Source organism: Cupressus sempervirens, chromosome 5 (genome assembly GCF_028749045.1).
Source record: "Cupressus sempervirens isolate cs-2001-9-10 chromosome 5, ASM2874904v1, whole genome shotgun sequence".
NCBI classification, from domain to species: Eukaryota; Viridiplantae; Streptophyta; class Pinopsida; order Cupressales; family Cupressaceae; genus Cupressus; species Cupressus sempervirens.
The window spans coordinates 374143470-374159359 of NC_143122.1; the positions used below are offsets into that span (position 1 = coordinate 374143470).

Consider the following 15890-nt stretch of genomic DNA (forward strand, 5'->3'; position numbering starts at 1 on the left):
AAAACCTTACTCACAAAGAAAAAAGATGGCTCATTCGCAATGTATCTCTCTATACCCTCATCTAAGGTGACTTTTTTAGGAGGGTTCTAGATGGAAAACTTCTTAGGTGCTTAGAAAGAGAGGAATCTAAATGTGCATTATCTGAAGTCCATGAGGGTGTGTGTTGGTCTCACTCTAATGGACCCTGTGCTATCTTAGAAACTACTTCGGGTGGGCTAGTATTGGCCTACCATGCAGACATATGCTATTAGATTTTATAAAGATTGTAAGAAGTATTAGATACATAGTAACTTGATCTATGCTCTAGGAAGAGACCTCATTCCTTCTATCTTGCATTGGCCTTTTCAGTAGTGGGCTTTTGATCTAGTAGACCATAGACATCCCAACTCATCAGGAGAACATAAGCTCATCATGACTACCATAGAATACTTTAGAAAATGGGTTGAGGTTATACCACTTTCATTTTCTACAAGGAAACAAGTGGCATTGTCCACCATAAATTATATCATCTATAGATATGGTGTGTCATCCTCCATAGTTATTGATAATTGAGGTCAACTCAAAAAAAATACCTTAAGAAGCTATGTAAGAAACTCAAGGTTAAGAAACATTGGTCCTCTATTTATTACCCTTAGGTGAATGGTCAAGTTGAAGCTTCTAACAAGACTCTCCTCAAAATATTATAGAGAAGTGCTGGAAAATTTGGTAGCCCAGGTTGGTACCTCTAGATCCATCTTGTTTTATAGGATTATAGAATGAGTATACAAACGGCTAAGAGAGCTACTCCTTTTACCCTTGTCTATGGGGTTGGCATTGTCTTACCTATTAAAGTCAAGATACCATCACTTTGAGTCTCCCTACGAGAACTTATTACAGATGAGGACTATTGCATTTCCTACGTACAAGAACTATAACTAATGGATGAATATAGAAAGGATACTTTTAATCATGTGAGTGTCCATTAAAGTTTTAGTAAATTCGAATGTATTTATCCTTTATATATGTGTGTTTATTTTATGAGATAATTTAATATTATTATAATATATAACTATGGTTATATATATTATTATTATTTATTATGATTATATAATAATAGCATTATAAATATGTTATAATATTAATTATATAGATTAACAAATAGATATGTCCTTTATAGGGACATGTCTATTCATGACTTATGGTTACTAATACAAGGATAGATGCATTTGGAAAACACATATCACAAATACTATGGAAGTTTCATTACATTTGCAATGATCCTCAAACCTTAACATGGTATCAAAGCCTAGTTATAGATTTAAATTGAATAGAAAAGAAGAATTCTAACAATCAGGCTTATATCCATCTTGCATAGGTTAAGAAAAACGATAAGATCTTACAAATGGTGGGCTTCACCTTAAGGGTCGTGTTTTTACATCTTGTGTTGCATTAGACAATGATAGAGATACTTAGTGTGATAAGTAACACTGAAACATTATATCAACTCTTTAGCATTGTATTATAATGTTTAATTCAATATCAGAGATTATATAAGTTATGAGGGTTATCTTTCAATATTAGCATACCTGAAGGACATTACAAATAAATGGTTATGAACTCTTCGTCTACGGCAGTAACTTTTGGCTGAGTTTATTTTTTAAAGAGCCATTGTACCACTATATATAGCACTGCTATAATGGACGATGTCCATTCTTTACAATTGAAAAGGTGATTGTAATACATACAGTATGGTCAAATTGTGGACATGGCAGTGAATTGTATGACAGAATGCCTAAAATGAAACAGGAGTATCATGGGATATAATGATTGTATGCCTCAAAAACATGACAATGGAGTACAGAAATGCTGGAAAATCTGGTCAAATTGTGTGGAAGTCACAACAATCACAATTCAAAGCCTGTGAGTTGATTATTAAATATACCATCTAATCATGAGAGACTTTAGTTCGATCCAGATTCTGAATACAAATTGCCACATAAGAGAATTGGGAGTTTGTCATTTTGAGGAGACATTGCTAATATGTATGTATTAAACTTGATGCCAAGTAAGAGAAAATAAAAAGTAATGACTATAGACTGAAAGGCATGGCATAGAAGGATGGTTTAGCGTAGATCATTGTAGTCAACTTTTATATGTACGTAAACCCTCCACGTGAATTTGGGAGGTCCATGCACCACAAACTTGGAGCCAATATAGTTAGAATAAGGAAAAATAAAATAGGAGAAAGCCTGTGTATTTGACCTATTATTGAAGGCAACATATGAATGGTTACGTGGACACCAAAAGTGGCAAACCAATTATAATATCAATGGGTGCACACTTTATTGAAAATACACAACCATTCGTGAATACAAGTGTAAAAAAAGATTGGATTAAGACTGAGCCTTACTGGTGATGGGCGCAATAAATAAATGAAGTTATAAGGAAGTTATAAAAGGATAGGGAGATTAAATTTTGAAGATTTCACAATTATATTATAGAAGATGAAAATACATCAAGAAAAACTATTTATAGTTTTATAATCTAATTTGTAAAATAGAGGTTTGATTAGCGGAACTCTCTTATTCTTGAGCTTAAAAGAAAATTAGTCAGGGATCATCCTTTGACTACAAGAGGGATGATTCCTTATAAAGAAAAATATGAAAATAAAGTTTTTCAAATTTTGTGTGCTGCAAAATTTCTTGACATTATAAGAGTGGGAATTTTACATTGTGGGAGGGAAATTATAAGCAATGTTACATTCCCATTTGATCTAATCCTTTAAGGGGAGGTGTCAAAGAAGAAGCACTATCAAGGATGTTGATGTCCACTAGTTGTGGCGGAATTAGTTACACAACCATATATGGAACAAAACATTTAAACTAAGGTGCCCTCACCCTCAAATCTAACTATTTTGACGTGGAGGAATAAAAGAGTTCCACGAGAGATTAAAGACCACCAAATTCACTCAGAAATGGAAGAGGTGTGTGATATTCAAATGAATGGTTTATTAGACAAGGTAAGCATCTATCTTTTCATCTTGAATATGCATTTAAGTGAATTTAAATGGAAAATTGAATATAGGAATATAAATAATAATAATACATCATTTATATATAAAATTAAGTATTATGTTATCTTAGTTTTATTATTAAAAATATAAGTGAAGAATTATGTTATGTTGTTGTTAGTGATAGACATGAGTTAGATTACTAACTTTCAAATTAACATTTTTTGTATTTCTATATGTAATATAAGAACTATGTGTTGGAAATCTAAGGTAGGCTAGGTTACTGAGAGGGGAGGGGTGAATTAGGAACCAATAAAACTTTAAAATTAATTCACCAATTAAACTATTACCACATAATCTAATCTAGTTGCATGCATGAAAGAATGAAAGTAATAAAACATTCATAACACTTTGACATAAGATATAGTAACCCAAAAACCTTCCAAATAGAAAGTAAAACTAGGGTGGGGATGACACCCACAAGCTTTATGACTATAGTATAAAGTTGGCCTATTAAGGTTTACAATTGATCACTTCTTGATGATTTGCCCTGCTAGGAGCAATAAGGACTATTAGTCCACCTTGTGAAAGAATTTTACAAACATACAATGAATTATGCACTCTATTAGGAGATTTGGAATAAGATTGTTAAGTCCACCTTGTTAGAGGATTTGACTGATGCACCTGTTAGGATGAACTAGTGGCTGATCTCTGATATGCAACTCTATTTTGCTTAATGAGATTCATTTGAATAACATTGATCACCTTGTTGTGATAGAAAAGTCTTTGCTATTCCTTATACTACTTGTAGCCTTCTCTAATTTGCACTCATCTGCATCTTTCTTTCTCACATACATACTCATTTGGATATGGTATAATGCATTACATATATACCAATCTAATTAACTTCTTTTTGGAGTTGGCTACAATACCCAATTCATCATAATTCACAAAATCAACTAGTTTTTGTAACTCGGGCTCTAAAGACAACTCAATGATGTTTTGACACTCAAAAAATAATGTCAACACTCGGCACACTCTGACACTCGGTTGACATTGAAGCTTGGTCAGGGAACTTGGTTTGCTCTGGATGACTCGGTGAGCACTAAAGAACTTGGTAGATACTGAAATACTCAGTTGACATTGTATAGCTCAATCAACACTAAGATCTTCATTCACTTCATTAACACTATGAGCTCAATAGACACTGATATACTTGGTTATCACTACAAATCTTGGTTAACACCAATATCTTCATCACTAACATTGGAATGCTTGGCAGCTTCTGCTATGCTCGAGTAACACTGTGTTTTGCCTTAGTAACTCGGTAGGCATTGTAAGGCTCGACAAACACTATAAGTTGTCTTAGATGCTTGATAGACACTGTGAACCTTAGCATGAATTTTTATCTGACCATCTAGCTTGATAGCAACTAAAAAACTTGGTTAACATTGCTAGAAGTATGATAATCTTGGTAGCAATTGTAAAACTCGGTAGCAATGAAACCTACTGACTAAGTGTCAAGTCACTAATAGACAAATAATTTGACCATAAGGTCAATAATCTCCCCCTTTGGCATTAGTGACAAAAATACCTATTATACCCAAAATATGAATTCCCAAAATACAAATCAAAACTCCCTTTATCAACAATCTGAATCTTCAACTCAGTTTTGACTATCGTCTCCTATTGTACCTTGGTAACCTCTTACTCTGTTTTTTTAATTTTTTCAAAATTATTTTAGTAAACAGATTTTTTGCTTCATATTTACATCTTCCATATTGGACATGTGTTTTCTCTTCTTGTTACATACTCCCCCATACATATATCTCAACTCCCCTATGCATATATCTGAAGCAATCAATGGTTGGCACACCCTCTTCATCAAAAATTGGAGCGTTGTGGAGTGACAAATGCAAAAAAATTACAAGTTAATACCAAAATGTGACAAGAAATCACATTGTCCCTTCAAAATGATGGTCATAGTCTTGTCCCAGTTATCTTGCAATACCTTTGATGCATGTAGGGCTATCTGTACTTCTGTTGAAAGTTTCATCATATGATTAGCTATGGAAAAATTGTTATCATGAATCAATGTCTTTGCATGTGCAACATGTTTCTGAATTGCATCCATGTTAGGAATAATCATGCCTTGAATTTTTGCAAGTGTGGCCCTAATCTTGGCTTCTTCCCTTAACAATTTTGCCTTAAGATTTGTCAAGTACCTGATGTATATGCGAAATTGGGGGGCCTCTGATCCTCACATACACTTCAACATGGTCATTACTTGTGAGATCATCCTAAAATAAACATTGTATTATTTATTCAAAAAGTCTAATAGAGCGATATGTTGCCTTCTAACTAGAAGGATTATGCCTTTGCTCTCAGAACGAGAAGCAGGCAACCAGATCTCTATAACGAAGGATTTATGCAGCTAAATGAAAGTGCAATTAATCTAGATGAGAGATGCAATTATTAATCTAAGAAATAAAGAAGCATAGTATGCTAAATGGATGCATATTTAAAATCTAATATTACAATGAAAGAAATAAAGCTATGCAAATGTGAGCAAAGTGAGTAAGAATTTCAGCATAAATTTGACGCAAATTCTAAAATTCATCCTCTATAATGAGGAATGGAGAGCTTATTTTATAAAATCCAAGAGGTGATCAACGGTTGAGATTAACCGAAATGGACAGTCAAGATTGAAGAGAAGAGCCAGTCATAAAGGTAACTTCCTCATGAAAAGGGAGTTAACTGGTTGCCTTTGAGTGATAAAAGGAGTTAACTGAGTCCTTTTTGAGTGATAAAAAGAGTTAATTGAATCCATTTTGAGTGATAAAAGGAGTTAACTGAGTCTTTTTTCAGTGATAAAAGGACTTAACTGTGTCCTTTTTGAGTGATAAAAGGAGTTAACTAGTTCCTTTTTGAGTGATAATTTGAGTTAAACCCTTTTCAAGAATATTTAATTTAATAAAATAGAATATGACCTCATAATTGAATAACTTTAATTAATTGAATAATTAAATTCGATAATTAAAAAGAGGAGGTATCTTATTAAATTAAATGTATGTAATTCCTTTGTACATTAGCTAAAGAGGTGATTTTAATTTAATTAAAGTAGAACACTTATAATTAAATTAAATTAAATCAATAGGTTTATGTGGCTAATTTGAGTTGATACTTAAGAATTAAATAAATAGTGTGATTAATGCAAATTATGGTTTTCTGCATTTGACACCTAGGTCAAGTAGCGATTATTAGAATTAGAATTGCCTAGTAAAATAGGACTTAGGAATAGTTGAATAAACCAAAGTTGGTATCATGGCAATGAGCCAATTTTGAGGTATTACACCTAATCTTTACAAAATGTGCAGAGCTTCTACTAGGGTCAAGTGACAACTGATGTGCACTTGCCTTTATGTCCTCGTCTATCTTGGATAATTTAACCTTTATGTCCTTAGTAAATATAGATGTATCACTTAACTTGACAAATAGAGAAACTACATTAGTTACATAAGTTTCAAGTGTAGCAAGAATAGTAGATAATTCTACTTGGTCAATAGCTATCTTTTGTGCAACCTTCTCCAAAACTTTATTCTCAATCTTTCTCTCTACCCTCTGCAGAATTTTTTCCTGTCCATTTAACTCCTCATTTTACTTGTGAACAACTTCCACAAGTTGATCCAAATAGGTTGTTTCTCATCAACCTCAATTCTCAGTGCATCAACAAATATGCCTTTAATATCCTCAAGAACTTGGTTCCTCTATTTCCTTTGAACTCTTAGTTTTTGTTGCCTTGCTCTTTTCTTCTAGAGCTCACCAAGGGTATCCATCTCTTCAAGAGTGAGGTTAGAGGTATCCAAGTTTGGAATAACAATATCCTCATCCAGATCAATATCTTCTTTAGAGGTATCTACCTCTTGACCCTTTTCCTTATAACTAATAGAGGAAATAATTTATTTTCCTTTATTCAAAACTTCAGTGCTTGGTTAAGGCTGAGTCTCAACTATCATTGCACTTGCCATGGTGGAAGCGATAGTAGAAATAGTAGAAATAGAAACAAAAGTGGGAACAATTGAAATAACACTAACAATAGGAATACCTTGTTGTTGCTCAGTCAAGCTTGATGTTAGAATGATCTGAGCATGTTGCTCAGTAGATGAAGTGATGGAAACTTCACTCATCTTTTCACTCGATAATGTTGCTCCAGATTTTTGTTGGATGCTTGGAGAAGCATTTTTTACCTCAACCAACTTGGTAGCTTCCTTCTTTGAGCTTGATGGCATCAAGGCTTTTCTCAGAAAATGAGGAAGAGAGGTTATCACCTCTGTTGCTATCTTTTCTACATCTGAGTCTTCTATACTCTGAATTTTAGGAAGATCTCCTCCTACAACTTCTTGAAATTCTTCCTCATCAACATCATCAATTTCTCCATTATCAACTTCTTCATCATCTATTTCCTCGTCTTTTTCCACATCATCTTCATCAATTTTCACAACTACCTCACTGGGTTTGTGCAGACAGTAAATGTTCTTCCATGCAATAGTATTTGATTTGACAACAGATACAATGTGCTTAGACAAGAATGGCAATGCGTTGAATTTTGGGGTAAGCTTCTACTCATTTTTCTTCAATGATTCATTTACTTCCTTGTTTGACAGATTAGGCATTAGTTGCCTCAAATTCTGCTCCCCAATATCTTTTGCAACATTAAGTGTATTCTCTCAAACAAGTGTAACTGCCTTTAGAATATTGTCAGGAACTTATTTGACCAATTCATCAGGAGAGTATTTCCATTTTTCCATTTTTGTCACTAGGACATCTTCTATCTATTTCTTCTCCTCTGCACTCCTAGTGTCATACTTGAGTGATTTGAAAGATTATGTACCTCCTCCTTCTACTAGTCCTTTTAATTTCTCTTCAAAGGTAAGGGTATTCTTTTGAAATATGATATGTTCTACTTCATCTTCATCATCACCCAATTTTAAGTTCTTTCTTGATTTAGTGGATCTTCTTGTAAACACAGCAAGGTAAGACTTTGTAGGTTTGGTTATTATCACCTTCCCTTTCTTCTTGGGAGGCTCTTCCTCTTTGTGTTCTTCTTCCTCTTCATTCTCTTCTTCTCCTACTTCTTCCACTAGGTCATCACCTTTACCTTTAGTTAACATAAGAGGAGAATTGGATGATTTACTGCTCTTAAGTATTTTCTCTATCCTCTTCCTTCCTCTTTTCAATGCTTGGGGTAACTTGATTTCAAGTGCTATTCTGGCCTTAGCCTCCTAATAGGTGCCAAAATATGTTGCCTTGGGGTCTACTGGCTCACTCAAGAAAGCCTCAATAATGTCTTTGGTGTCATATATGTTAACCTCATATCCTAGAGGCTTAACCCATGCCACCGTTGGCCTCATAGCCTAGATGTAGACCTTGCCACAATCAACCAGAAAACAAATATCTTTCTCATAGTCTTCCACCAATTTCTTGGGGAATCTGTATCTACTTTGCATTTTCTCTTTGATAGACTCAAAGTAGTTATCCATAATACTATCAAAATTTTCACCCATCTCTGCTATAAACTCATTGATTTGATATAACACTAGTGTATCCTTTTTCCACACCATAGTTCCTTTTGAAGGGAAAAAAAATTGTACATAAAAGAATAGATATGTCAACAAAGAACCAAACTTACATGGGTTGTTCTTCAAGACTCGGATATTTTCCATGTTCTTGTTAAATTGGTTTAGCAACAGTTTGGCAAGGTCAAAGGATAGATTGTTCTTCACCACCTTATACATCAAGTCAATGGCTTCACATGATATGTTGTTTAGGCGGCTTGAGATATATATTTTATGTGCAATCACATGAATGCCAAACTTAAATACCATGTCAGTAACTCCACTTAGTTTCATCCCTCTCTCATCCCACTCGACAAGAGTTCTCTTGGCCAATTCAACCCGAGCTAGGGTTTTAGTGGTCTTTTTTTTGTTCACCATAGGCAACCTAGTAATTATGTGTATCATCTTCTTTGTAATCGGAATAGGGTGATCTAAACACAAATACATTTCATGGACACGGCTCAAGATGAATCTCATCCATTTCCCTTGGAAATCCCTTAGCATATGCAAGATATGTGTCAAAACCCTTTGTCTCCATGTACTTATGCTCAAGTTTCAAAATTCCATCCACACATAGCTCATTGAATGCTTGATTCATCTCCAGGGTTCCCAAATCTTGAATAAAACAATGATAGAAAGAATGAATGCCATGTACAAGAAGTACCTTTGGAGGAATCTGTGATTGTGCTCCTATAGGGTCAAGTGCTTTTGCAATTTCTAGACTCAGTTTGAGCTTGGGCGCTACACAATCAACTCCATGAACCAACATCTCAAAACCCTTCTTCACCTTACTGCTAGAAGATGCCATCTGCTTGGTAAAGCTTTGAACATGGTAGATATCTTCAACAACAGTTGCTTGTATCACTTGAGGGCTCTAAATTTTCTCTTCACTCGATGCTATGAAAATTCATGGTGAAACAATACATTTGATTTCCCAATTTTAACAAAATATGGTATTTACAATTGCCATTAATGCTTTGCACAAATGTTCGTTCGATGACAAGTTGTCCTCGACTCTGTTAGGTCTTTATCACTCAGAAGACACCTTCAGCTTGATAGCATCTCATGACTCGATAGGAACTACCAACTCAGAGAGAACTTTGAACTCGGTAGAGTCACCAACTCGGCATCTGCATCTAAAGTTCAATAGGGTTATGCAACCTAACCTTTCTCAGTAAGGTCTTCAGTTGTCATCTTAACTCGTTGGTCCTTGTGCATCTTAAATGCTAATATGGATCTTTTTCTTGTTGACTGGAACTAGTATGAGATGTCTCTTTAGAATCATAGTTCCAGTGATCTTCATGGACGTCTAAATTGAAGTGGTTGAGTCACCCAACTCATTGGCTTGGGTATCAACAATTTTTAGACTTTGGTTTGCATTCTCTAGAGATTTCTGCACCCATTGCTGCCTCATTTTCTTTTTGATATTGTCAGCCTTTTCTTTCTTTTCATCTTCAACTCTTCCTCTGTTCATATAGTTCTTGGCAAGATGTCCAAGTTTTGTACAAACAAAACATCTCTTTGTAGTGTCTCTCTTCCTCATGTGATGTTTTATGAAAATTGATCTAATGTGCCCAAACTCACCACAATAGTGACATCTACACCATGTGTTGTAATACTAACCAAATATGGCTTTCACAATTTGCTCTATTGGGTTCCACTTCTTGGTCTTGCATTTTGAAGATTTATGTTTGTGTTTGTTGCAATTGAAACATTTTCCTTCAAACTTATTTTTCTCTATGTACTCACTTTCTCTATGCCCATGCTTGTTGCAATTGTAACACTTTCCATTGAATCTTGGTTTTCCATTGCTCCAACACTTGTTTGATGTATGCCCTATTTTTCCACAATGATTACAAGTATGCCTTATTTTCTTTTGGGCTCCTTGTTGAGATGATTCTCCTTCATTTGTATAGCCTAAGCCAGCTTTGCCTTTGTGTCTTGATTAAATTTGTTTGCCCATTTCATTCATGCTTTCTTGAGATTTCATCATCCTCTCATTGGTTTTCTTTTCCATGTTGAGTTCATTCTGAAACCTTTCATTCTTTGTCATTAGGTTGATAACTTCTTGATTTGCATCATTGAGCTAATCAATCAAATCTGCTTTTAGAATTGATAGTCCTTGAATTTCATTATTGTTCTCTTCTATCTTCTCAGCTAGAAATCTCTTCTCTTCATTGCCTTTGTCCTTTTATTCCAAGTTTTCACACATCTTGATTGATTGGATTTCTTGTTCTCTTTTCAACTTTCTAATTTCTTCATGAAGAGTGAGATTCTTTACAAATAGGTCTTTGATTGTTGCATCAGCTTCATCTGAACTTTTATCTTGGCACAAGTCTTCAATTCTTTCATCAATGTAGAGATTGTCATTCAATTCTACTGCTATTTCCTTCCTTCTTTGCAAACATTGGGGAAGATGCTCCTTAGCTTTCTTGAGTTGTCCAATGGCCAATTGTAGATCCAACTTCTCATCCTCAATAGCCTTGTCTAACATGTATACCTCCATTACCTATGATCTTTTCTCAAGTTGTCAAACTTCTGATGTGAGAACCAATAACTCTGATACCAATTTTTGGAAATATAGGGTAGGCTAGGTTATTGAGAGGGAAGGAGTGAATCGGGAACCAATAAAACTTTAAACTTAACTTACCAATTAAACCATTACCACATAATCTAATCTAGTTGCATGCATGAAAGAATGAAAGCAATAAAACATTCATAACACTTTGACCCAAGATATGGTAACCCAGAAACCTTCCAAATAGAAAGTATAACTGGGTTGAGGATGATACCCACATTTTTTACGATTGTAGTATAAAGTTGGCCTATTAAGGATTACAATTGATCACTTCTGATGATTTTCCCTATTATGAGCAATAAGGACTATTAGTCCACCTTGTGAAAGGGTTTTAAATACATACAATGAATTGTGCACTCTGTTAGGAGATTTGGAATAAGACTGTTAAGTCCACCTTGTTATAGGATTTGACTAATGTACCTATTAGGATAAACCAATGGCTAATCTCTGATCTGCAACTTTTTTTTTTCTTAATGAGATTCCTTTGAATAACAATGATCACCTTGTTGTGATAGATAAGTCTTTTTTGTTCCTTATATTGCTTGTAGCCTTCTTTAATTCGCACTCATCTTCTTCTTTCTTTCTCACATACATACTCATCTGGATATGGTATAATGCATTACATATATACCAATCCAATTAACTTCCTTTTGGAGTTGGCTATAATACCCTATTCATCATAATTCACAAAGTTGGCTAGTTGTTGTAACTAGAGCTTTGAAGACAACTCGATGATGTTCAAACACTTGGCACACTCTGGAACTTGGTTGACATTGAAGCTCGATCCATACTGATCACTTTGAGTAGTAGGAACTCACTTTGCACTGGACAACTTGGTGAACACTAAAGAACTTGGTAGATACTGAAATACTTGTTGACACTACATAGCTTGGTCAACACTAAGATCTTCATTCACTTTGTTAACACAGTGAGCTTGATAAACATTGATATCCTTGGTTAACACTACAAAGCTCGGTTAACACTAATATCTTCATCACTTACATTGGAATGCTCGATAGCTTCTTCTATGCTCAAGTAACACTGTGTTTTTCTTAGTAGCTCAATAGACATTGTAAGGCTTGGAAAACACTGTAAAACTATCTTAGATGCTCAGCAAACACTATGAAGCTCAGCATGAACTGTTATCTAACTATTTGGCTCAGTAGCAACTAAAACACTTGGTTAACACTGCTAGAAGTATGATAAGCTCGATAGCAATTGTAGAGCTTAGTAGCAATGGAACCAATTGACTAAGTGTTAAGTCACTAATAGACAAATGATTTGACCATATGATCAACACTATTCTCCTTGGTCTTCTCCTCTAAGATTTTTATTGTAGGAAAACAAATTAATATCAAATTCAGAGGGAGTCTGACACTTTGTTAAAGACAAGTTTGGATAAAGAGCTTAGGAGATTGATGCTCAGAGGGAGCTTGACACATCCCTCTAATGAAATAGATTGAGGATATGTTTTAGTTGATCCTTGAATATCTTGATCATGTTAGATTGAGAGGGAGTATGACACTTCATTAAAGTCAACCTTTGGTGATCTCAATCTTATTGATTAAGAGGAAGTAAACCATGTTGAGATGGTTTCTCTTGTGTTTTGTAAATTAGAGCAATCATGAGGACTGAAATTTGTGAATATATCTTGTGTCTATGTGATTTAATGAGCCTACCCCTAGTGTACGTCATAAGGAAGTGATGACTTCCAAATGATGTCACTTGCATTTGTAGAAGTTACTATAAGGTGATGATCTTACAATAACTTTTATTATGTGATATCACACCTTAGTTGAGTACTTTGTGAATATCAAATTTTGATATTCTAGGAGACCAATACTCTTGATATCATATGTGATATCAAAACCCTATTTGAGTAATTGGTGAATATCATGTGTTGACATTCTGGTAAACCAATACTCATGATATCAAATGTGATATATTAATTATGAATATCTTCTGATCAAAGATATCCTTAAAACTTGTCATTCCTAATATTACCAATAGTGTGATATATGTTTTGTGTTTAACCATCCTTGCTAAGAGGGAGTGTTGATGTGTGGAAATCTTAGTTGGCTAAATTCTATGTTATACATTGGATATATTAAGAAGATTTGGAATGATGGAAAGTAAATCTGTGAAGACACCCATGGAAACAAATCTTCTAAAAGGATAAACTAAAGATGTTGTCCCCACTCTTTACTATCAAATTATTGGATCTTTAATGTACTTAGTAAGCACTAGACCTTATATACGTTATGCAGTAAATGCTCTAAGTAAATTCATGAGTAAACCAAAGAAGCAATATGGTTAAGAAAGCTTATCTTTGATCTATCTAAGAAACCTTTGGAACCTACTATAATCTATTGTGATAACCAAAGTTGTATTAAACTCTCTATAAATTTGGTGTTTCATAATAGGTCTAAACACATTGAGTTACCATATCACTATGTGCGAGTTATGATTAAGAAAAATGTAATTGAGCTAAATTACCTTAGTATAGAGTATCAAGTTGATGATATCCTTACCAAGTCCCTTGCCAAAACCAAAGTGGAAACATTTAGAGAAGATCTTGGTATGATAATGTTTCCTAAGTACAAATCTCAATAAATTGAGATTCATATTATTTGTTGTATCCAAAATTGTTGTAATTTTGTGAATCTTTTGAAAGAAATGTCTTTCATATGATATTCTTGTGAAATTTATTATAAGGAGATAATATTATTTATAACTATGTTATTCATTTTGAGTAAGTGTTGTACTTAAATCATGAGAATATGCATCTTGTGAGACTTACATCTGATTGCCTAGATGTCATTAAATTGATTGTCTTTCAGTTGCCCATATAGATGCATATTGGGTATGAGGTAAGTATGCATTTTGTGAGTCCACCAACTAAGAGCTTAGATGTCATCATGTTGATTATCTTGAGTTGTTTGTGTAAATGCATACTAGGTATTTTAATAATTAAGAGCTTAGATGACAATTGTTGATCATTTTTAGGCTATACAAAATACTAATCGTTATTTACCTTTCTTATCAAAATGTATTTATCCTTCTTGACTAAGAGGGGGTGTTAAATTTTTAGTCAATTCAAATATATTTATCCTTTACATGTGTATGTTTATTATATGAGATAATTTAATATAATAATAATATATAACTATGGTTATATATATTATTATTATTATTTATTATGATTATATAATAATAGTATTATAAATATGTTATAATATTAATTACATAGATTAACCAATAAACATGTATATTCATGACTTAAGGTTATTAATACAAGGATAGATGCATTTGGAAAACACATATCACAAATACTATGGCAGTGCCATTACATTTGTAGTGATCCTTAAACCTTAACAGTGTCTACCAAAAATTGATGTCTAAGAGCTACAACAAGAAAGTACATCATCAAGCTTCTGAAGTTCGTGACTTAGTCTTGAGAGAAAATTCTAAGAATCAGAAAAATTGAAAACAAAAGGGAAATTTTGAACCTAATTGGTTGGGTCTTTATATCATCACTGTTGCTTTTGGATTTTGTGCATATTAACTCTCAACACTAGAAAGAGACCATCTCCATGAACCTGTCCATATACTCCATTTGAAGAAATTTTGCTCTTGGCATCCAGACCCTTGTACATAGCTTATCATCCTTAAAAAACCTAGAAATTGAAAAATGTCCTGAAAAAATAATCATCTTAGTGAAAACCTAGCAATAGGCACTTTGATGTATTACCCAAATGATCAAAATATCAAAAAATCTAAAAGAATTATAAAAATTCCTTAAAAAAATCTTGCCCTGTGTTGAAAACCAAGAAATATACACCACTTGAGACTTATGTGCTTTCATCTATCATTTAATGGCCTTCGCCATAAACCACTTGACTTTCATCATGCATGCTTGTCTCCTTGGTTTGGAATTGGTATTTTTCTAGGTCTAAGGGTCACAAACTATGTCATCTTTGGTCACTAAGATTCATCAGTGTATCTTAATACCACCCCAAACAATATTTCTCAGAACTACTCTTGACATTGAGTGTTCCTTAACACTTATTAGATAATCTACTTTGAACTCACACCTTGTCAGCAGCCTAGAATTGTGTGATATATCTCACTTGCAGCCATAAGTCTTAGGGAGTTAGGAATTATCCTCTTTTTCAAATTGCACTTAAACTAAAATAACTAAAACTTGCTTGATTCTTTTATTTGAGTGTTGTTTTTTACTAATAATTTTCATTAATGTTCCCTCCTTAGTCTCTCTAGGATGTCACTTTATTAGAGGACTAAGGGCATGGGGCATATTTTCTTTGTCTTCTTCTTGTGGGTGTAGTTTTGATGATCCTATTTGTTTCAATGCTTAGGTGCCTATGATACATTTGTCCACTTGGTTTGAACTCCACATATACTTTAACCTAATTTATTTGGACACTTACATGAGTTTGAACTATGTCCTTGACTATTACATCGTATTTTCTATACAACACCATATTTATGGCCATCTTGGCATCTATGTCTTGGTGCAAGCATAGTCTAGCTACATTAACTAGGATTCTAACAGTGAGTCATTTTAACCTCTATGTATTTGATCCTTATGTTAGGTTCTTGCATCCTATCTAATATAGATCATATGCATATCTTCATAGTAGTGCTTGCAATAGTGATGGTTGTATGATCTTGTGATGTACCTTAATAA

General features: G+C 33.8%; 1 protein-coding gene across 1 annotated transcript in view; it reads right to left on the reverse strand.

Annotated features, from left to right (window-relative positions):
• Nucleotides 1-9052: 9052 nt before the first annotated feature.
• LOC149556310 (tyrosine decarboxylase 2-like) overlaps nt 9053-15890 on the reverse strand; it is a 45511-nt gene continuing 38673 nt past the window's right edge. Inside the window, exon 6 of the mRNA XM_089829807.1 lies at nt 9053-9412. Coding sequence (XP_089685933.1) covers nt 9053-9412 — 360 coding nt within the window. The remainder of the gene's footprint in view (nt 9413-15890) is intronic.